A 25098-nucleotide genomic window follows, 5' to 3' on the forward strand; every position below is an offset into this window, starting at 1 on the left:
TAAAGCAGGGCTTTACAGGTATTAGAGCCTCTTAAAAATGAAAATATCCTACCTCAGGCTGGTATTATAAAATTGGAAAAGTAAATTTGAAAAAAAAAAGGAAAGAAAAGTCCTGTATTTGGGATATGTAGATTCTTTTAATATTGCAACTTGTGCCTATGCTTTAGATGACACCCTACTGGCTACCACATTAGACTTTTAAGCATCCACTGATAAAAACAAAAGATTTTGAACAGTGAGATGCTCTGGAATGTGTACTCCATTGCCCAATCTCCTATCCTTTCAGAGTTTGTTATGTTTTTTACTTCTTCATCAATACTGTCAAACAACCACTATCTAAATTATCTTCTCGTTGGAATTACAATTCTGTAAGTATTATCAAGAAGAGAACTCTGTCATCAGTTATCAATGCCTACACTACAGTCGGACCTCCAGAGATAACAAAGTCAATAGTGCTGGTGAATTAGCAGTACCCTATAGTTCACATAAATCCGGCAATATGAACCATCTAACCTTAATAACCTGCTCAAACAATGATGGTAGAGAGGACAATAAACAAGGTAAGAAGTAGATTGAAAATTGATAGGTAAAGTCCATAAATTAGATAACCAAGTCCAAAAGAAAAACAGATATGAGATGATTTGGATTTACAAACTCAGTAATACATCTTACATATCAGGCAGAAGGCTCCATAGATTGTTAGAGTGACCAAGAAATATGCTAGGGTTTCACTGTTCACCAAATTTACCAGCTGTGGAAGTTGGGTTTATCTATACCCACTAGGATTAAAGAAAAACAGATACAATCCTTGTAAATTGCAACCTAATTACATTAGAAGTGACTGTTATCTTAGTTTAGTTGTGCAGGACCAACTTTTTCTAATACCTACCTAAAGGAGTAGGTTAGTGGCTAGGTCAATCCTTGTTCTAGTCATAGCCCATAGATTTTGTTGAAGATTAATTAGTTTTATAATGTTTTTCTGATTAGATGTTTTGTGTTAGTTGTTAGATAGGAGGTGGGAACCACAGTAGTTATGTGAGTCCAAATTTTATTATGTTTTTGAGTGTTATATATGATGTTTTATGTTTTACCGCCTTATAAGGGCATAGTTGTCTTTGTACTGTTCTATTATTTTAGTATAAATAATAAGTGAAGGGGGCGACTAGATTATTGCTCTCTTTTCTTTCAACTTCTCTTCTTCTCTTTTTCTCCTTCTCTCTACCTTCTAAGGGCATAGTTGTCTTTGTACTGTTCTATTATTTTAGTATAAATAATAAGTGAAGGGGGCGGCCAGATTATTGCTCTCTTTTCTTTCAACTTCTCTTCTTCTCCTTTTCTCCTTCTCTCTACCTTCTCTCTTCAAGAAACTACTTTTCCTTTATATTTTTTTAATTCAGTAGATTTTTACTTGGTATCAGAGCATCGGCTAGGGTTTCTTGAAGCATTCTCATGCAGCCCTAGATCAGCCGACTGCATGAAGTAGTAAAGGGCTAATCGATCTGCTATAGATTGCCTAGTTCTTGGAGTTTTTGGTGGGATTTAGTCATCAGGAAGGTGATCTACTGTTCGACATCAAAATCAGGAAGAACTGGAGTACGGGGAAGAGTCCCAGAAAAGTTGGACTCTTTGTTTTTGATCTGATCTTGGGCACCTAGGTATTGTTAGTTTTCTTTTGATTTTCTGAAGAGGGCGGTTTGGTTTCTGGAATTTTCTGGGCCTCCCGGAGTGATCGATTCACCTTGCTCTCTGTTGAGAGGCGTGAGGAGGAGAGAGATTTCCCTCCAGGTAGGGTTTTCTTCTACTAGAAGGGTTGGTTTCTGTGTGTGATATTGAATTATTTTTTGAAGGTCACCAATCTATTTTTTCTTACTGTTGAACTGTTTAAAGTAAGATGGAGAGTTGGAATACCAAGATGAAATCTACCGGTATTATGGGACTAGGTGTTGGAGGTGGTAGTGATATTTTTTGGTTTGGGATCATTACTACAGTAAAACTTGATGGTACAAATAATTTGGAGTGGGCACAATCAGCCAAGATGGCTATTGGTGCCTGTGGAAAATTAGGGTATCTCACTAGGGAGGAGAAGAAACCTGATACAGACTCTTCCCGATGGGTGCAGGAGAATTACATGGTAATGTCCTGACTGTGTAATTCTATGTTAACTCATATTGCAAAAAATTTCCTATGGGCTAATACTGCTAAGGAGATTCGGGATGGAGTGACTGAAACCTACTCTCAGAAGCAAAATGAAACCATAGCCTATCAGTTAAGAAATCAGGTGATAAGTATGAAACAGGGAGAAAAACCTTTTGCTGTGTATTTCTCCATGCTGAAAATCCTATGGCAGGAAATAGATCACTTAGAAACTGTGGTATGGGAAAGTGTAAATGATGCAGCAACTTATCACAGACTGGTAGAGAGGAATAAGATTTTTGAGTTCTTGGCAGGGCTGAACCTTGAATTTGACATTGCTAGGCAACATATTCTTTTTAGGGAGGGTGTGACACTCTCCCAGGCCTATGCTTTTGTCTCTAGAGAGGAGAGTAGGAGGATTGTAATGCTGAGACAGTCTGGGATTGACCAGTCAGCTATGGTTGGTACAACAAAACCTAAGCCAAATGGAGACAGGGGGAGTAGTGAGATTAGAAGGGAAGATAAGAAGGACTTGGTGTGTGATTATTGCAAGAAGCCTAAGCATACCAGGGACACTTGTTGGAAGCTTCATCCAAATCTTATGCCTGCTCAGATAAGAAACAAGAAGGGAAATGCAAATGTAGCCACTACAAGAGACTCTTCAGCCCCTCTCTCCTAAATTGATTGAGAATCCATTGTAGTAGCAGCAGTGAGATTAGAATTGGAGAGGTTTAGACAACTTATGAGTAAGAAAGATTCACCTAGCTCTAGCCTTCTAGATGGACAGCAGAATGCAGGAGCTAACTACACCACTTCCTTTGCACATACAAGTAGTTCATATGCAACTACGAATCTTGCATCCATTTCAGATAAGGAGGGACCTCCCTGGATTATAGACTCAGGAGCATCTGAGCATATGACTAATGCCCTTACCATTTTCAGTTCCTATCAATTGTGCTCTGGTAGAGACAAAGTCTCTACAGCAGATGGTTCGCATATGTCCATTGCTGGGAAGGGGACAGTTAGAGTGACCAATGATATAACTCTATCTTTTGTTTTACATGTTCCTAGACTTCATACCAACCTACTGTCTGTTAGTTCTTTGACAAAAAATTTGAATTGTTCCGTGACCTTTCTTCCTAGTAATTGTGTTTTGTAGGATCTGGAGTCAAAGAAATGATTGGGAGTGGTCGTGAGGTGAATGGAGTTTACCTTCTGGATGAGATTCCAAGGCATCAGGGCCATCATGTTAGCAACAACAGTAGTAGTGGGTTAGAGTTAGTGAACCAGATTATGCTTTGGCACAATCGCTTGGGACATCTTTCTTTTAGTTCTTTGAAATGTCTTTTCCCAAAATTGTTTGAGTCTGTTCAGTTATCTACTTTGGAGTGTGAGAGTTGTCAATTAGGAAATCATTGTAGACAGTCTTTTAAACCAAGTAATAAAAGAAGTACTTCTGCTTTTGATATTGTTCACAATGATGTATGGGGGCCATATCATATCCCTTCCATGGGAGGATTCCGTTACTTTCTCTTGTTTGTGGATGATTATACACGATATTCTTGGATATATTTGATGAGATCACGTGATGAGGTTCATAACTTGGTACGGCAGTTCCACCAGATGGTTCTCACACAATTTGGAGTGAGAACTAAGGCTTTTAGATCAGATAATGCCAGAGAGTACTTTGAGAACATGGTGTAGTTCATCAGAGCAGTTGTGCATATACACCGCAACAGAATGGAGTTGCTGAGAGGAAAAACAGACACATTGTGGAATTGGCAAGGAGTCTTATGGTGTGTGTTTCAGTTCCTGTGCAGTTCTGGGGAGATGCAATTCTTACAGCCGTGCATTTGATTAACCATATTCCTTCACGGGCTTTGGGGTTTAAGGTGCCATTTAGCCTTCTTTTTCCAGATGGAGAGATATTTCATATACCTCTGAGGGTTTTTGGTTGTGTTTCTTTTGTTCACATTCTTGGCCCTCATCGCAAGAAATTGGATCCTAAGGCCAAGAAATGTGTTTTTCTTGGGTATGCTTAGAACCAAAAAGGGTATTGCTGTTATGTCCCAGTGTTGAGGAGCAGATTTGTCGGTATGGATGTTACTTTCTTTGAATCCACATTCTTCTTCTCGAGTGGTTCTCCTTAGGGGGAGAGTTTTGGGGTGGAGAACTCACAATCTGTTCCTCTTCCTGTTTCTGTGGTGCCTCCATCCGTTCAACTAGCACCTGCACCTCCAGTTTTATTACCTGAGCCGCTACAGGGAGACTCACAGAAATATCAGCGTCGACAGATGATGGTTGACTCCACACATCCTCAACCCACACCACTCTTTGTCAGTCCTTTTGAAACTCCAGATTCGACAGATACAGTTCCAAGTATTCCTCTTGAGCCTGAGCCTGAGCCTGAGCCTGTTATGTTTTCTGATGATAATGTTTCTGTCCCTAACACCATTGTTACAGCTGATCCCACTAACCTTGATCTTCCCATTGCACTTTGTAAGGGGAAGAGAAAGTGTATGTGGATGATATAGTGGTGACAGGAAATGATCTGGAGGAGATTGATGATCTCAAAAAATCATTGCAACAAGAAATTGAGATCAAAGATCTTGGTGAGCTCAAATACTTCACAGGGATTGAAGTTGCAAGATCCAAGCATAGGATCTTCATTTCACAAAGAAAGTATGTACTTGACTTACTGCGAGAGACTAGGAAGTTGGGGACCAAACCAGCAGACACTCCTATTGATCCAAATCACAGAATTAATGGTGTGGATGGTGAATTGGTAAAAGATGTGGAGAGATATCAAAGAATGGTGGGCTAACTACTGTATTTGTGTATGACACGACTAGATATTTCTTATGCTGTCAGTGTTGTGAGTTAGTACATGCATGCACATCAGGTTCAACACTGGGAAGCTATTGAAAGAATACTTGCATATCTGAAAAAGCACCCTGGCAGAGGCATTCTTTTCTCAAATCATGAGAATCTCAAGCTAGAATCCTATACAGATGCAGACTGGGCAGGATGCTTAGATGACAGGAGGTCTACATCAGGAGTGTGTACCTTTGTAGGTGGAAACTTGACATCCTGGAAGAGTAAGAAGCAAGCGGTTGTGGCAAGGTCAAGTGCAGAAGCTGAGTATAAATCCATGGCTCATGGTGTCTCAGAACTTCTTTGGGTTAGATCTCTTTTGAGTGAGATTGGGGTGAAAGTAGAGGAACCTATGATGTTATACTATGACAATCAGGCTGCAATCAATATTGCGCACGATCCAATTCAGCATGATAAGACAAAACACATTGAAGTTGATAGACACTTTATAAGAGAAATGATAACAACTGGAGAAGTTTGTTTGCCTTATGCCTCTTCAGAGTTGCAGCTAGCTGATGTTCTCACTAAAGGGGTGGCAAAGAACAAGCTTGAACATGATCTACGCAAGTTGGGAATGTGTGACATTTACTCCCAACTTGAGGGGGAGTGTTGAAGATTAATTAGTTTTATGATGTTTTTTTGAGTAGATGTTTTATGTTAGTTGTTAGATAGGAGGTGGGGATCACAGTACTTATGTGAATCCAAATTTTATTATGTTTTTGACTGTTATATATGATGTTTTATGTTTGGCCGCCTTATAAGGGCATAGTTGTCTTTGTATTGTTCTATTATTTTAGTATAAATAATAAGTGACGGGAGCGGCCAGATTATTGCTCTCTTTTCTTTCAACTTCTCTTCTTCTCTTCTTCTCCTTCTCTCTTCAAGAAACTACTTTTCTTTTATATTTTTTAATTCAGCAGATTTCTACTGATTTAACCCTTGTAAGATAAAGGAAAGGTCAAAAATGTTTTGAGCTACATACCTCACTTCAGTGCTATCAGGCAATTATGGCTTAATGCCTGAGAGTGTTATATAGGTGCCAGAATTCTTGGTTGTTGAAGGCTATGCTTCAGGGTGTGGTTATTATATAGGTAGGTCTTAAGCGAAAACAACATACTACCTCTCTCTCTCTCTCTCTCTCTTATATACACACACACACACACGCATATACTGTACATTGTTGCATCTACATAACTTACTTTTGACAATTAGTGCATAACATCTCAATACTCGGGAAAAAATATATAAGAAAATGCTTGATCACATCTAGACAACTTTCTCTTTCACAAGTATCTACCAAAATGTTATCTATACAGAGATACCTATTTAAGCATAGTAAATCAAAATGTACAATTTACAACAAAAGGTGACAATAAGCAAGACCTTCAAGCACTTACAGGCTCAAAATCTGTATCATTTGCTGAGAAGTCATGGTTAAATGGCAACGAAAATGCATAATCAATTGGATATGTCATTTACTGATGGTTGTTGTAGATAATAGGAGTACACAATTTCATATAGATAATTTCTGTTATTTCTAACTGCAATTCAAATGTTGACAAAGTTCAGACTGATAAAGGTCTTGGGATGTTTCAATTTCCAACTAAAAGAAGTGATGATGATGATGTTTTGAACAATGGACAATTCTGTGAATCTTCCATAGACTAAAAATCTTCATGGATCTGATGATTAAAAAGGTTCCACTGTATGAATGTATTGGTGTGAAAATGCAGCATTGCCAAACCTTCAATCATTTCGGTGTTTTCTTCACTTCTTCAATATTGTTAATAGCTGCCACCAAATCTTCTGCTTATTGGATTTACAGTGCTGTAGCATATGCACTACACAACCTCAGCATTATTTGCCAGATTATCCGAGTCAGACTTCTAGGAGAGAAAACTCTAGGTTGAGCATTTCAAGTGGTAGTTATCTACTATCTCTCAAATGCATGCCAGCTGTTAACTTGTTACAACTTTGCTATCTGTACACCACTCTAATGGTAGGCTACAAGTATTTAATGGTGCCAAAGATTGTGTGGTGTATAAGTCAAACCTTGAAGCCTGATTGGGTTTCAAGATCCCATCGGGACTAAAAAATTCTGCTTCTTAGTGCAAACATAGATTTTTTATTTTGTTAAGAAAAAGAAGTATCTCTTTGTTTCAGTAATTAAGTTTCTTTCTTCATATATTTAATTAACAATTGATTGTTCTCATCATAAATCAAGAAACAAAACAGAGAGAGAGAGCAGATCGGTTCTGAATTTTCTACATTCTTAACAAACAGAATGCAGATACAATGAAGAAAGACCAGACAATAAAGGATGTTTTCATTTTTAATAGGTCAGATGCTAGTATGTAGGGGCACTGTTCATTCTATATATATTACAAGAATGAACTGTGACAACACAACCCCCCATGTATTGGCATGTGTGCCATTTTATGACCCCAGGTCCCACTTAATGACCTCAGGTTCCATGAAATGAGAAGCTGAGGTCTTTCCATATCCTACAGAATGAACAGTGATCCAACATATTAGTATAACTCTTTTTAATATCATACTGCATGTTCTTTTACTCTTCCATTTTTCTTCAATAAACTTAGTCTTGCATATGTGATTCCTTAATCCATCTCCCTTAATAACTTTGACAGAAAGAATAATCAGAAAACCAGCAAGTTGTATGTTCTATAATCAAATTAGGTCAGTTTCAGTGAGATGACTTCATGTCACATTTGCTTGGTCATCATTCCTTTTGATATGATGACATCTTATTTAATCAAGAAAATTTCTTTTTAATATGAATGCAATAGTGAAAGAAAGATCTAGATGTGTGGTGCATCCATATACATGGTTTAAAATGTCCATATATATCCTATATTTTTAGAACATATTTACATTTCCACGGGTATTCCTTTTGATATGATGACATAATCAAGAAAAATTCTTTTTAACATGAATGCAATAGTGAAAGAAAAACCTAGATGTGTGGTGCATCCGTACCTATGGTTTAAAATGTCCATCTATATCCTATATTTCCACAGCATATTTACATTTCCATGGATCGACATGAAATATTACTAAAATCAGAATATTCCCCAATGAAAACTACCGGCACTATGTGGAATACAAGAGATGGTATTATAACATAAGTTGGCAACAACATTGTAGATGATGTGAATTAGAAATATTATTATCTGCCTAATGGACATAGTTAACCCTTTAAACCAGCTCTATTTTTTCTTTCAAACATGAAGTCAAATCTTAGTTTTTGTTTGTGCACTCTATCATATAGTTGTCCGGGCAACTTTGCAACACATTATTTTGTCTATAAACCTTAGTTTCTTAGTTTTATTGGATGATTTGGAACAAGATAATAATCTAAAATGGTATAGTTATGCTACTTTATCATCATCATCCAACCCTTATCCTACTTTTATCATTTAGTAAAATGTCATTCTATATTTATACATATTTCACAATGTTCACACCATGTCTATAATTTTTACAATATTTCCATGTGTTGAAGATTAATTAGTTTTATGATGTTTTTTTGAGTAGATGTTTTATGTTAGTTGTTAGATAGGAGGTGGGGTCCACAGTAGTTATGTGAGTCCAAATTTTATTATGTTTTTTGAGTGTTATATATGTTGTTTTATGTTTTGCCGCCCTATAAGGGCATAGTTGTCTTTGTACTATTCTATTATTTTAGTATAAATAATAAGTGAAGGGGGCGGGGCGGCCAGATTATTGCTCTCTTTTCTTTCAACTTCTCTTCTTCTCTTCTTCTCCTTCTCTCTTCCTTCTCTCTTCAAGAAACTACTTTCTTTCATATTTTTTAATTCAGCAGATTTCTACTTGGTATCAGAGCATCGGCTAGGGTTTCTTGAAGCATTCTCATGCAGCCCTAGATAAGCCGACTGCATGAAGTAGTAAAGGGCTGATCGATCTGCTATAGATTGCCCAGTTCTTGGAGTTTTAGGTGGGATCTAGACTTCAGGAAGGTGATCTACTGTTCGACATCAAAATCAGGAAGAACTGGAGTACGGGGAAGAGTCCCAGAAAAGTTGGTCTTCCTGTTTCTGTGGTGCCTCACAATCTGTTCCTCTTCCTGTTTCTGTGGTGCCTCCATCAGTCCAGCCAGCATCTACATCAGTTCAGCCAGCATTGGTTCATCCAGCACCTGCACCTCCAGTTTCATTACCCGAGCCACTACATGCAGCCTAACAGCAATATCAGCGTCGGCAGATGATGGTTGACTCCACACATCCTCGACCCACACCACTCTCTATTAGTCCTTCTGAAACTCCAGATTCGGCAGATGCAGTTCCAGGTATTCCTCTTGAGCCTGAGCCTGTTATGTTTTTTGATGATAATGTTTCTGTCCCTAACACCATTGTTGCAACAGATCCCACTGACCTTGATCTTCCCATTGCACTTCGTAAGGGGAAGAAAAAGTGTACAACCCACTACATTTGACACCATCTTTCCTACAGTGCCTTATCACCCTCCTACCGTGCTTTTCTTTCTTCCCTGGATTCTGTGTCTATACCCAGGAATGTTACTGAGGCTCTCTCCAAACCTGAGTGGAAAACAGCCATGCAAGATGCGATGGATGCTTTGGTCAAAAACCAAACTTGGGAAATAGTTGATCTCCCCCCAAACAAGGAGACAGTCGGATGTCGATGGGTATTCACAGTGAAGTATAAGGCCGATGGCAAGATAGAGAGGTACAAGGCAAGGTTGGTAGCAAAAGGGTATACTCAGACCTATGGTGTTGATCATCTAGAAACCTTTGCACCAGTAGCTAAGATGAGTTCAGTTCGTATCCTTTTATCTCTAGCAGCCACCTATTCATGGCCCTTGTTCCAGCTTGATGTCAAAAATGCTTTCCTCGATGATGACTTACAGGAGAAGGTATATAAGAACATTCCAGCAGGCTTTTATGAAAATGTTGGTAAAGGAAAGGTGTGTAGACTTAGAAAATCTCTGTATGGACCGAAACTATCACCTAGGTCTTGGTTTGACAGGTTCAGAGGGGCACTCATCCGTTTTGGATACACACAGACACATTCTGATCACACCCTCTTTGTGAAGAGGAGAGATGCTTTGGTGTCAATTCTGATTGTGTATGTGGATGATATAGTGGTGATAGGAAATGATCTGGAGGAGATTGATGATCTCAAAAAATCATTGCAGCAAGAAATTGAGATCAAAGATCTTGGTGAGCTCAAATACTTCTTAGGGATTGAAGTTGCAAGATCCAAGCATGGGATCTTCATTTCACAAAGAAAGTATGTACTTGACTTACTGCGAGAGACTAGGAAGTTGGGGACCAAACCAGTAGACACTCCTATTGATCCAAATCACAGAATTAATGGTGTGGATGGTGAATTGGTAAAGGATGTGGAGAGATATCAAACAATGGTGGGCCAACTGCTGTATTTGTGTATGACACGACCAGATATTTCTTATGCTGTCAGTGTTGTGAGTTAGTACATGCATGCACATCAGGTTCAACACTGGGAAGCTATTGAAAGAATACTTGCATATCTGAAAAAGCACCCTGGCAGAGGCATTCTTTTCTCAAATCATGAGAATCTCAAGCTAGAATCCTATACAGATGTTGACTGGGCAGGATGCTTAGATGACAGGAGGTCTATATCAGGAGTGTGTACCTTTGTAGGTGGAAACTTGACCTCTTGGAAGAGTAAGAAGCAAGCGGTTGTGGCAAGGTCAAGTGCAGAGGCTGAGTATAGATCCATGGCTCATGGTGTCTCAGAACTTCTTTGGGTTAGATCTCTTTTGAGTGAGATTGGGGTGAAAGTAGAGGAACCTATGATGTTATACTATGACAATCAGGCTGCAATCAATATTGCGCATGATCCAATTCAGCATGATAAGACAAAACACATTGAAGTTGATAGACACTTTATAAGAGAAATGATAACAACCGGAGAAGTTTGTTTGCCTTATGCCTCTTCAGAGTTGCAGCTAGCTGATGTTCTCACTAAAGGGGTGGCAAAGAACAAGCTTGAACATGATCTACACAAGTTGGGAATGTGTGACATTTACTCCCAACTTGAGGGGGAGTGTTGAAGATTAATTAGTTTTATGATGTTTTTTTGAGTAGATGTTTTATGTTAGTTGTTAGATAGGAGGTGGGGACCACAGTAGTTATGTGAGTCCAAATTTTATTATGTTTTTTGAGTGTTATATATGTTGTTTTATGTTTTGCCACCCTAGCATAGTTGTCTTTGTACTGTTTTATTATTTTAGTATAAATAATAAGTGAAGGGGGCAGCCAGATTATTGCTCTCTTTTCTTTCAACTTCTCTTCTTCTCTTCTTCTCATTCTCTCTTCAAGAAACTACTTTCTTTCATATTTTTTAATTCAGCAGATTTCTACTCCATGTGACATTTCCAACTTGTTTCCTATATTTAGATGATCGATATTTCCGCTAACACCAACACTTTAAACCTTGTCCATACCCACAATTCTATTTTCCTTTGTGTTTGCTTCCCACTTAGAGTGTGACCTTTTTCAAGTTCCATTCTGCCTACAGCTGATAGGATTACCACTCCTCTCAACTAAGGGGATTATTTTTCACTTATTGCATTTATACATATAAACTGATCAGAGAAAACCCTTTTAAACAATAATATAGAATATAATCCAGGTTCCACAGAACCTATTTTAAAAAGTCTTCTTTGGAATGCATCAAAGATCAGAGTCACCAGACAGAACCATGCTTAAGTCATAATCACACAATGATGGAAATCATGGAATAAAGATGAGTGACCATATACAACTTTATATTCTATCATAATTTTCTGTAAATAGAAGAAACAGATTGCTCAGTCTAACCCTGTAGTGTAGAATGCTTCATCCTTTCAAGAAGGAAACATTCTTCTTATAGAGTGTTATTATGCATTGTAACTTCTTGGTGTTCTATCTAAAAGATCTTAGGACTTCTTCATAAGTTGGAAAACGAGATGCTGTAAACTAGGATTTTTAGGAAGACATTCATATCTCAATACAGGGGGGGGGGGGCATATCTTGGTGCAAAATCTTGGACCAACAAGCATGAGAATGCATGTTCAAGTCTGGCAGTGGTCACTTTGTACAAAAAGTTCCAAAGATTAGGTCCATATCTAATCCACCCATCCCAAGACCCCAAATATTGGGTACCAACATTGGGTGATGGTCCTTACCCATATCCCAATAGACAATCAATAGCAAAGACGTTATATGACATCGATATTTGCATGAACAGCTCCCCTGGAATGTGATTATCAGTTTATCACATCCTTTGGCATGTTCAAAGCTAAATACCTACTCTTGAAGATGCTGAACAAGGCAACCAGATCTAAAGGGTCTCAAGTGTGAAATCTAAATTAAAGATCTAGATCTTTCTTACTCAAATAAAGGATTTGAAACTTTTCATTGGGATATTATGATAAAGTCCCTCAGTCATAGTCTTACATTTGCATAACCTGAAGATCTCAAATACATTCAAATATCATAATCATCAGTATCTGCCTCAGCAAGACATTTTGAACGAAAGTCTCTAATGGTCAACCTATGGAAACAGTTAATGGGTGATGTGTTTTGTTAAGGCCTTACCAGTGTAATTGGTTACAGGTTTTGAATTTTGGCAAAATTGTATGCAAGATAGCAAATTGCTCAGTTTATAGGGTTATCAATATGGCTTGACTATATATAACTCTAAAAGTGTCCTCATACTAGTTGAACAGCTAATCAGCAGATCAGTCCAATGAAATTTTTTGCTTTGCCAAAACTACAGTTTTCACTCATTTAAGTCTCTCAAAATTCTGACTACTTTACGCATTTCATTAAACTGAATGGAGATGATGCACCATGAAAATGGTTAATTAGAGTACTCATGACATTTCGGTCAATTATAAATTTTTGAACTATCAAATTGGAGGCAACCATACACTAGAAGTCAATATGAAATTACGAAATACAGAAAAAGGATCATATTAATGATGAACTTCATTCAGCATATTTAATATGGTGGGAGGAAGTTGCTCATATCGTATTACATGCTATGAACTTGGTAGAAAAAAGCATTCAAGAGGGGTTTAGCCAAATCAATACAATCCCAAAATTGTATTAAGCGTCAAGTAGCGGAATTGAAGTATAACTAGAAAAACAGAGGGAAAAAGGAATTCGATCTGTGCTGGAAAACCTAGTGGTTTGGGAAAGAGAAAAGAATATACTGTTAGAATACCAATGGAAATACCCTACTTACAAATGGAAGAACCCAAATCAGATTCCAAATGTTATAGGCATCCTGCAATGCTCAAAGTCAAGGAGCAATCCGGTGTCCAGAAACCCAACAAAGAATTCAGCAAGCCTCTCGAGGTAGAGAGCTGCCTGATAAACATCTGTGGCACCCATGATTTCCATCAGAATACTTCTTCTGAGCCTATTAGCGTCTAGAAAAATGGTGACGAGCTCCTCTATCTGCGCCATGGCAGCCTTTGCGATAATGGATTTGGCAACCTCCTTTCTCCCCTCAAAGTTCTCCCAATCAACCGCTACTCTCTCAATAAATGCAGCCTGTGCATTCCTAGCACGGTCAACGAGTGCAGGAACCATGAGTCTGAGACCACATTCAATCTGCTCGATCCGGCTCATAAGAGCCTTGGACGGGTCCTTCCATGCGAGCGCAAACAGCAAGCGCCTGTCCCTATTGTTGAAATTGTTCCCATCTTCAGAGTCGTTGAGGAAGGATCGGAGGAGGTTGGTGAAGATACTGGGGTGGAAATCGCCAAGCCAGAGGAAAGGCTTCTCGATAGAATTGCGCCACTCCGGGTAGAGGAGCTGCGAGACATCGTCAGAGGCAGCGAGGTCAAGGGCTTCGTAGTAGTCTTGGAAATGGTGGTAAAGCATCTGGACGTGGGTGGAGAGGGGACTAGTCGAGGAGACCGATACTGAGTGACGAAGCGCTGGGAGCAAAGTGTTCTTGAGACTGTCAATCCATTCACCATAAAAATTTTTGAAAGGGCGACAGCTTTTCTTGCAGCCGCCAATGCGGGCTGTTCAGTTTTTTCCGTCATGGCATGGGAGAGGAGAAGGAAACAACTATGGTTAGGGTTTCTTGAAGAAATAAGAAACAATGGCACAGACAGAGAGAGAGGAAAACTTACCTACTGCTTTCATCATCTTGGAAGGATCTTCTGGTTCTTCTTCTTTCGCTTATTATGGAGTTTTTCTTTGTTTCTTTCAAGGACAGATAGAGAGAAAGACAGGGCGAGGGACCAAACCAAAATCCAAAAGGAGGGAAGAGAGACACCATTCAAAAGACCGTTACTTTCTTAACTATAAACTAAAGAATGAATGACCCCGTACTAAGTACGGGGTTAAGTATTTTTTGATAATTTTTATTTTGTTTAAGCAAAAAATGTCTAATTTTTATTATTATTTCTTTATTTTTTTGAAAGATTATTTGTATTGTAATATAATTCCAATGTAGTATCCTGAACTTTGGGGGTAGTGTCAAGTTACTATCTGAACTTTCAAACGTGTCACTACGTTACCTAAACTTTCAAAAAGTGTCAAGATTGTTAACCGGCCCTCGGTTATCTGTTGAAAATGTCAAAACTACCCTTCAGAAGAAGACATACATTGTTCATTGTCCTCTACCTTGAGGCTGAACCACAAAAAAGAACATATGATGTATAAACTGATTAAAACAAGGAAAAATAAAGAGAGAATAAGAAGGCAATGACCATTAATTCAGCAATGATTTGTAAAGCATTTGTTCATGGGGATTAATGTTAGAACTCAACAAGAACCGGAAGCGACTCATTTATATCATCGAGTGTCCATTATTCCAATCTAAAAGCAAGAATGCAGTAACACCAACACCATAATATATATTTAATTTGCTTTTCTGTATTAAAAAACAATGAAGTTAAAGAAACACCAACACCATTTCGCTGATTTTGCCTGCCACTGCTAGGGCTAGCAATCTTGACCCCAACCCATTTGACCCACCCACCTTGGAACGCACCCAATCTATTGGTGGGTCAATATGGGTCGAATAACCCATTAGGGTCAGTGGAAAAGGGTCAAGGTTGGGTCGAGGGTACCCATTAGGGTCAAGATGGGTTGGCTTGCGCGGATCAGGATGGGTTGGGTCAAAGTCAACACTATTTATACTCGCCAAATTAAAAAACAAATAGTTAAAGTGACTCAAATTCACGCCTCCTAACATGTCTATATCTCATTACAATTCCAAACCACCATGCCACATTTCATTTTGAGATTAAAAGTGAAATAAAATAGATTTTATTAACTTTTGTGTTAACATGCAATTTTACATAAGCACTTCTACAAAAACAATTTTATAAAGTAATTTTATGAAAAAGACTTTTACAAAAGTACGTTTACATGAAAGCATTTTTATAAAAGTACTTTTATGAAAGTAGTTTTACAAAAGCACTTTTACACAAAACACTTTATGAAAGTACTTTTATGACAACACTTTTGTGAAAGCATAAAAGCATTTTTATAAAAGTACTTTTATGAAAGCACTTTTACACAAAAGCACTTTTATGAAATTACTTTTACGAAAATACTTTTATGAAAGCATAAAAGCACTTTTACAAAAGTGCTTGAAAGTACTTTTATGAAAGCACTTTTACGAAAGTACTTTTATATAAGTACTTTTGTGAACAAAGTGCTTTTTTCTACATTTTTTGGTGTTTCAAAAGTGGTTTTATAAAAGTTATACATCTTTTGCAATTTTTTGGCATTTTTCTACATTTTTTGAAATTTTTGGTATTTTTCTGCATTTTCTACAATTTTTTGGTGCTTTAATGCATGATTTTAGCATTTTTCTGGTGTTTTCATGCATTTTCTACAATTTTCTGGTATTTTTTTCATATTTTCCAGTTTTCTACAAAAGTTTTGAATTTTCTGCATTTTTAGTGTTTTTTGTAATTTTTTGGTATTTTTATATATTTTTTATTTCTTTTGCAATTTTTAGTATTTTTTGTATTTTCTACACTTTTCTGCATTTATCTACAATTTTTGCAATTTTAGGTATACGGGTTGACTTGATTCAATTTTTTCACGTGGCAATCTTGAGAGAGATTATTCTTTCAAAAGTTATTATTTCGGGTATATGGGTTGTCTCGACCCATTTTTGTATTTATAGGTGAGGATAGGAGGGTTAGTATGGGTGAGGGTGGTCAAGGGTCAATATGGATGGCTCAAGTGGGTCAATATGGGTGGGTCAAGGTTAGGGTGGGTTATGACCCTTTAACAAGGATTGATGATATGTCATGGTGGGTTAGTGGGTCAATAAGGGTGGGTTGGTATTAAACCCTTACCCAACCCAACCCACTTATTTGTCCCCTAGACGCTGCGATAGTAGGGCCCCTGGTTGGCCTCTCAAGCGTTTCAGGGTCTACAATCGATGGCATATGTCTCGTTCATGGCGTACTATGACCCTGGTGAGATTAGTTGTGACATCGGGGTGGTGACAGTCCACGTTGTTCTCTCAGCACAGTTCCATAGCTGGCTGAAGGTTTCGATTTCAATGTTCTTGATCCCAATTCTATATGTTGGGTGCATCCCCTGAATGCACTGCTCCACAAAGCCTTTTTCTGTTGCATGCTCTTCAAAGACTGAGTGCGTTAACTTTTGGAATCGCATGACATGTGCTAGAAGGTCTTCTCCAGCACGTTGATTTGTGTTACATAGGTCCGCCATTGTCAACCTCCGCTCGAGAGTGAACCACTTGGACAAGAAATTCTTTGCTAGCTCTACCCATGAGTTAATGCTCCCTGTTGTCAGGTTGACGAACCACGAATACATCGACATGGTCAAATATTTAGAGAACTCTTGGACCTTAAAGTCTCTCCATCCAAGGCAAACGCTCCTAGTACATCTTCAAACTTGTTAATGTGTTCTTGTGGGCTCCCTCCTCACCCATCATATTGTGGCCACTGCTGTGGGGGAACGTAACCAAAGGGATATGGCTTGTATAAGATGCAATTGGAGTAAGGTTTCTAGAGTACAAGTGTGGGTTGGGTTCTACTCTGGCTTTCCTCCACCAAGCCCTGGACATATTCCCTTATCTCCATTCGACTGATGGGCGCCTCCATCACCACATTACCCCGTGGAACTATGTGAGGTTGTTCGACGATGGAAAAGCAAGTCCTCTATACTGCGTCTGGTGCAGGTGCAAGGTTGGCTCTAGAGGAGTGCTTAGTCGTTCCAAGGTTTAGACCTCCAGGGTGGTTAGCGGGGACAAGCGTAGAGGGGCCAACAGGAGTGAATGGGGAGTATTCAATTGTCATTGTTTTTTGTAGGAGTAGTTGTAGGGTGTTTCTCATTTTGGCTTGCATCTATTCCAGACGGTCGAAACAAGTTTCTTAATTGTACACCTTGTTGGCCAAGATTTCGATATTAGCCTAGTCGGTTGTTTCCTGGCCAATCTGATCCTTGACTTCCAGGTTAGTGTTGTCGAGATTATTGGGTTGTTCTTCTGGGGCAAGGGAAATGTTGATTCTATGAGTAGCCATCCTCCGCAATCAAGGACAAACTAGAGATTCTAATGTAAATGGTGTGATAAGGCTAAGTGCGGTGGTCTCCTTGAAGGGCAAAGAAAGGCTAAGAGTCTTGGGTAACAAAGGTAGGCTACAATCTTCTATTGACAGAATTATGTGTTTGTTATGATCCACACCCCCTTTTATAAGGGTAAATCCTGAGGCCTTGAAGGGAAGGAGCCAAAAAGGGTTTGACTCCTATTTGGAAAGGGGATTTTTGATTTGGTGTCGGTTGTCAAGGGGACACTGCTAGGGGTTTGCCACATGTCTCATGAAATCTTTCCAGGATGAAGTTTCCTTTCGTCTAAGGATTCTCATAGTATACGTGTGCTACTTCCCTTTGTGGATCTCCTATATTAATGGTCGACGTCAAAACTAGTCTGATGTGTCCTGCTTAATCCTGCTGGATGTCCTGCTATGAGCGACTTTGGTTGGTGGTGTTTTCGTCCATCGCAGGTCCGCAATGGCTTTGAGATCATCGTGGGTGTTTGATGGGTTACAGGTTCATTGCAGGTTCGTGGCACATTATGGACTTTGTCGCGGACCCATGTTGGCCTGTGTGTTGCCGTGGGTGTTTCTTTGGTTCCGGCTTGATACCTTCAAACCAATCGCAGTTGTGGTGAACAACATGTACTTACACAAAGAGAAGGTTTAATACCTATTTTCTATACTCAATCTACTAGAATTCGCTCGTCGATTCTCTTCGATCAATGATGCATGCGCAGACATTAGTCCGTTGGGAACAAGTGATGAATTGAAGGTTGAACAATTGATCCAATTCTTCAGAAGATCCTCTGGTATCCATATATCTGGTATCCAAACATGACCAACCACCTCGGTTCGATGTCGCTTTAGTCTTTCACGTCCAGAAACTTCCATTGATGCATAGGTATTAACATCTTACATTTTGATGCCAATGGTGGTGGTTGTCAGCGATGGGCCCTGCAATTCTTAAACCCGATCCCCCTCCTGTTCTTGGGGTTTATTGGGTTTTGAAGAAAGTGGAACCTCTAGCGAAGCACAAGCATCAACAATTTCTTCTTCGACATCAATGGTGGTGGTGGTGGTCGGTGATGGGACCTACAATCCTTCAACCAGGTTCTCCTCCTACTCTTGGGGTTTACTGGGTTTTGAAGAAGGTGGAGGTCTGGTGACTGGAGATACTTCGATTTCGATGACTCATTTTGTTGGGTATATAATTTTCTAATGAAAGGAGAATAGCTTTGTCTTCTTGGTCGTCTTTGTTTTTCGGTGTAGGTGCAATAGTGTCGAAGGAGGGAGGGAGGGAGGGAGAGAGAGAGAGAGAGAGAGAGAGAGAGAGAGGAGCAAGGCTCCATGGGAAGAAACGAGTGAGGTGTCAATTTGGACGTCATATGTTCTTTTCTGTGGTCCAGTTTCAAGGTAGAAGATAATAGACAATGTTTTCTTTTGAAGGGTAGTTTTGACATTTTCAACAGATAATTGACTGTCATTAACAATAGGGATCAACTTGACACTTTTTAAAAGTTTAGGTACCACAATGACACATTTGAAAGTTCGGGTACTAACTCGACACTACCCCAAAGTTCAGGGTACTAAAGTGGAAATTTCCCTTAGTTAATTAATTATTGTTATTAATATTATTAAGTATTTAACTAAAGCTTTTATTATCATAATAATTGTTATAATTAAAATTTTTACTATAAAATTTAAAGATTACTGAGCATTGTTGTTATAATATGTTTTTTAATTACACTAAATTCTGATAATTTGCATAACTTTAATGCACAATTAATTATCAGTTTATTATTTAAAAAATCATAAAAAGAAAAAATAAAGAGAAAAATATAAATACAAAAGCTTGGAATGGGGTCAAATCTCTGGTCATTGTCATAGACTCATAGGCATGAAATGAAAAACAGGGGAAGGGTGGAAGTATCATTTTTGATTAATTTTCTCTCTAATGTTTGTTTTCATTTTAAGAAAAACAAGTCTTTGCGAGCAGCGGTGTCCACGATCCTGTTCGTCGACTCTTCACTATAGTTGAGAAGAGTTTGTTTTCACACGGGCGATACTGTTCGCGAGCTGCCGGCAATGTCGACAATACTGTTCATCAATTCTTATCTCTGCTTCGCTCCAACATAGGTTGATGCAGCCGTAGCTTCTAGGTCACCGAAAAGCTGCTTTGCTTTCCATTCGGCGACAGAGCTTCTACAAACGAAAGTGAAGACTCCCATCTCTCCCTTGCCAGAACTTTTGAAACGCCTTCACTGGAGGGATGGAGCAAGAGAGAAATGGGGGGATCAGATCTGTACTGCTCTGGTTTTTGCATCGTTCAAGTACAAAGATGATGAATAATTGGGTTTAATTGTTCTCTCTCTCTCTCTCTCTCTCTCTGTAATTCCTATCGGGCAACTGCTCTTTCACTCTCTCACTGTAATTACTATTGGGTATCAACTATGTGTGCGTATGTCCCTCTCTACTTTCGTTGCCATTCTGGTATACCCTTAGTGTGTTTTATCTACTTTTGTTTATTATATCTCAGAATCGCTCAGTCGAGACGTCTTGGTCTCAGCCGGTCTAAAACAATACAACAGCGCCCTATAAGTATCCCCAACCACGGGCAGCCACCCAGAAGTGACCGCCAGTGGCTGGTGATGTCATCTACATTAAATGTAAAGACTGTTAACGGCTAAATAATAACAGTAAAAAACAGAGCATGTAATAACTGTAAAACACAGAGAGGTTCCATCTAGAACAATACAACGACGGCCTATAATTAATTCATATGACCATCCCAACCACCGGCAGACACCCAGAAGTGATCGCCGGTGGCCGGTGATTAATAACTGTAGAAAACATAGTATCTAATAATTGTAAAAAAACTGTAAACTAACCGGATTGAGACAATCTACTAAAATCAATTCCTAGAGTATCTAGAATGCCAATTAAGTTTGATGCAGAAATTCTATTAATTTAAATTACTGTATGTTTGTACAACCAAAAGGTGGTCAGTTGTTTGAAGAATTTGCAAAATGGGTATATTGCTCGGGCTGTGTTTCAGATCATTGCCCGAGCATATCTCGCTGTTGACAACATAGGCTATGACGACGCGCCACTTGAGAGCAGGTGTACCACCATCAAAGACAAATAAAATTGGTGTGGAGGAAGAGTAACTTGCAAATGTGGCGCAAGAAACCTATGGGATGAGGTTCCTCACAATTTCTCCCTTCTCATCTCATCGCTTTGGTGAACCCAAGAGGATTTTGCGATCAAACATTTAGTTGAAGAGAGGAATTGATTTTTGTGCCAATTATGCCAAAACATTTTTTAGATCAAGGATGCAATGAGTGGAAGTTTGAATAGCTCCTGTTCATTGCAGAGTTGAATTGGTTAACTCCACTTAATGCATATATTTACACCTTTTGCATGAGAAACGAAAGAGGAAACAAAGAAGACATGAGAATAACCACTTTTGACAGTTTTTTTAGGAGTGGATGCACTTTCTTTAAAAATGGGAGGTACCCACTTTTCAGATTTTTATTTAGATTAGTTATTAAATGTGTGTTACCTGTCTTAGTGTGCCACTTATTTGAATGAGCAGAAGAGAAGGAAGATAAAGAATTGATAGGAAGAATGATCATATTATTGGGTTTTTCTTTTTCTTGAAATTAAGGCCACCTTTGTTTGGGGTGGAAAATCGAACCGGGTTAAACTTTAAACCCCGGTTTGATTTTCCACATGTTTGGAAAGCGTGTAGTTTTATATCATAAATCGGTGTAAAATTGATTTTTGAATTTTTTTATACCAATAATCGATGTAAAATATACATCAAAATTATCGGTGTAGTTTTACAAAATCTCTCTCTCTCTCTTCTCCTTCTCTTCGCAGATCAGAACCCAAGGCGGTAGCGGCAGGGGATCTGAAACCAGTTGCTGCGGCTCCCTCTTCTCTTTCTCTGAAACCAGTTGCAGCAGCAACGTCTCTTTCTTCCTCTCTTCTCCTTCTGGAATCGGAATCAGAATGTGCTATTTCGGTTCCAATTATTTGATTGGGCGGAATTGGAATCCCATTCCCATTCCTGCTGAAATGGCATTCCCCCATTTGAAGGATTGGCCATTTCCTGCTGAAATTTTGACCAACGGGAAAAGAGAGGCAACTGAAGTGGTTATCATGCAGTTTTATTTTTTATTTTTTATTTTTCTGGTTGTATTTTGTAATTAAGGCCCTGTTTGGTTTGCAGGAATAGGGGTCTGGAATCGAAATCAGAATGGACTATTTCGATTCCAACTGTTTGATTGGATGGAATTGGAATCCCATTCTCATTCCTGCTGAAATGACATTCCCCCATTTGAGGGAATGGCCATTTCCTGCCTCTCCCTTGGGAATGGGATCCCATTCCTGTTGATTTTAATTTCCATTCTTATTCTTATTTGAACCAAACAGATTATGAGAATGGACCATTCCAATTCCGATTCCGATTACAAACCAAACAGATCCTACATTTCTAAAATAGTTCTGATGCATTTTTTTTTTATTTTTTTGGTTATATTTTGTAATTTGGTTCTTTATCTTTAAGATTAGAGCCAGGGGGAGTTGCCTGACCACATTCCTTTAACATATTAGATTTGTACATATACATATCACAATTATAAAATGGACAAGCTTTGGCTAATGGACTAAATTCCACAAAGCCCAAGCCCAGCTTTTATTTCAATTTTAAGCTAGATTTTGCTCAACTAAACACTAAAAGCTCAACCCGTTAAATAATCAAATGCTTGACATTTTCAATGTATCTTGTGGTAAAAAAAATTATAATGGCATTATGGGCGTGTTCGTTTTTTGTGAAGTGAAGGGAGGAAAGTTTGGTCAATGGGATTGTGTGGGACCAATTTATTCGTGAATCCTATTGATTAATTTACCCACATTGGGATTTCAAAAATGTGTGGGATTCATAGTAAATTTGGTTTTCCTAAATATCAATTAGATTCAGGTAAGTTGGTTTTCAGAGTGGACAGTAAGTACATAAAAAGTGAAAATCTCAAAATTGCCCCCACAATCGAGAGTGCCTCTTCAACTTCTGCTTCTCTCAAACATCACCACTGCTGAGTAGTTTCTCCTCCTACACTACCGTCATCTTGCTGCCATTGATGCCCTCAATTGTTGCCAATGCTTGATCTGGTCATTGTTGTTGTTCCAGCTAGTCATTGCCGATGCTGAAGAGTTTATTTTCATTCAATTTGTCATCTTTATATGTTTGGCATCAATGCTGCAGATACAACATTGATTTCTCATAAAACCGTGCTGTATATGTGTGGGTTGGAAGCATCATTTTATGAGAAAATAATGTCTTTTTTTTGTTTGGAAACGTTGCTATCATGTAGGGCGTTTCTGGAGCAACAATAACACCTTTTGTTTGGTACTAATGCTCCATATCTATTTTTAGTATTGGTACCCATTATAGGAAGTCCACGTCACTGCCATATCATGTCTTTGTTGGCAACAACGAGCTCTAATCTGAGAAAACATTAAATTCGATATTGTTCCAAACCACGCCTTCTCGATTTACAAGATGTGTCTTGGAGCACTGTTTGGAAGAACGACTCCAAACATATTGACATTTCCTGGAGCACTGATTTTTCTAACGTGGCGCTGATGTGTCACTGTTTTCTGGAACAATAACACCGGTTCCAAACACCACCTTCGTTGTCCCTTTGTTGTCGACACCATTGATCCTCCCAATTGTCGCCGCGTTGTTCCACCTACTTGCTGTTGCTAGCTAGTGCTCATTGTTTTTTCCTCGATTGAAACGATAGGAATCACTATTCCTCTTCCTGTTGATCCGTCGATCCTCTGTGATGCACATAATGCATCTTATTTCATTGACTTACTTTTTTTGGTAATCCAATTGACTTCTGGAATATCATCTATCTTGTTTGTTCTAAATCACTAAGATCAATTATTTTTAGCCCAACTTCATCTCCAGGGAGAACTGTGGCTGTATTTTCTGATGAAGGGCAATCTCGGGGAGCATGCATTGGGTATGCATCAGGATCAAATTTCTCCACTTGCTATAAAGTGCGACTCTGTTCTACAATGGGGTCATGACTAATAGTTGGCATAACTGATGATGGAACTTCATCGTTGGAGGACCCATTCACAACCGCAGAGCTAGAGCTAGAATTGGACATTTCTGTTTTAGGGGTGTCTTGTGAAGTAGCAATACCAACTTTTGTATTAGTGATAGGAATCGATAAACATCCTTGAAGACTTGTTACAGAAAGAATAAGGCCTTACAACAGGTCCTGATATGGCATAGTGATGGTATTTGGAATTTGGACTGAATTAAATAACAAAGGTATTTTTGTCATTTTATAATTTTTCTATAGGGTCCAATAAGAGGGTTTGATTGTCTAGTTATAGTTTGTTTGTGTTTTAAAATTTTAGAGTCATTGCATAAATAGGATTAGAATTATTGAGTTTTCTTTGAATTGAAATAGGATATGACAACTTAGTTTGAGTCCTACTACGATTATTAAGTCTAATAGTTTGACTCCTAAGACTATTATGAATCTAACAGTTTGACTCCTAAGATTATTATGAGTTTAAAGTCTATAAATATGTATGGACATTTTACACAAAGGTGATAAAATATATTGAGTATTTTTCAGCTTATGCTAGCTATAGTGAGTGATTCCCATACCTAGAGTGATTTTAGGCACCCTGTGACTGATTCCAGGTATTTTCTCTCTTCTTCCTCTTCTTATTTTCTTGCTTATTCCTTCAAGAAACCATTACAGCCATCAACAGCCATAAAACTCTGATCAAGAAGACCATAAAACATTCTCTAAGGACTAGAACTAAGCTGGTCCTACATCAATCAATTTTCCTAGGAACATCTGAGGTAACCCTTGACGATATATCCTCTTTGATCACTCATTTTGTCTTGACATCCACCTCTTTTGATTGCTATGACTGGGAGTGTTGAGGCATATGTTCATGCCTTTTGTCTTTATAGTTGCCTATTGGTATGATATCTGAGGTTGTATTTGTGTTAATGCTTTTCCATTTCTAGGACGAGTCTTGTTTTTCTTCACCTTGAACAATCATCTCACCATTGCTAATCCCTCCTTGGAGAACTTTATCATCTCTAGATATGTTCTCAGAATATCTTGTTGGACCAATCATTTTCGTCTCAAGTTTATTCGTCTCAAAAGACAAATCCTCTGATGACTTCTAGGTATAGTGAAGCATGAAATGGAAGTAATGTAGCAATTCAAGTTTCTAATATGAGTGATTCAAGCTATCTATCTCCACTTCAAGTTTCTAAAGTCTAAATTTCAGCAATTACATCGAATGTGGATATATTTGATATTGCTGCTCCTCCTCTTGCTGTAACAAAAATATAAAAATAGAATGACTTGTGTTAGTTCAAAAAACTCATCCATAAATTCCTATATTACAGTAAAAAGGAATATTACCTAATGTTGGTCCTTACTATCTAGGATCTTGGGAGGGGTGGACTGC

General features: G+C 38.5%; 1 protein-coding gene across 2 annotated transcripts; it reads right to left on the reverse strand.

Annotated features, from left to right (window-relative positions):
* Nucleotides 1-289: 289 nt before the first annotated feature.
* Nucleotides 290-14329, reverse strand: INP1 (transcription factor). Of its 2 annotated transcripts, XM_088890533.1 has the most exons (3): nucleotides 14182-14329; nucleotides 13281-14070; nucleotides 290-522 (listed from the first exon to the last, which is right to left on the reverse strand). In XM_088890533.1, the coding sequence occupies exons 1-2, from the start codon at nucleotides 14195-14197 to the stop codon at nucleotides 13298-13300; spliced, it is 789 nt and encodes a 262-aa protein (XP_088746659.1). In that variant the 5' UTR covers nucleotides 14198-14329; the 3' UTR covers nucleotides 290-522; nucleotides 13281-13297. The 2 variants fall into 2 exon arrangements, with proteins under 2 accessions (XP_088746659.1, XP_010259014.1); XM_010260712.2 differs by lacking the exon at nucleotides 290-522 and having other exon boundaries at nucleotides 12894-14070.
* Nucleotides 14330-25098: the final 10769 nt, after the last annotated feature.

The sequence above is a fragment of the Nelumbo nucifera genome, chromosome 6, assembly GCF_055504915.1.
Source record: "Nelumbo nucifera cultivar China Antique chromosome 6, China Antique-T2T, whole genome shotgun sequence".
Classification (NCBI taxonomy): domain Eukaryota; kingdom Viridiplantae; phylum Streptophyta; class Magnoliopsida; order Proteales; family Nelumbonaceae; genus Nelumbo; species Nelumbo nucifera.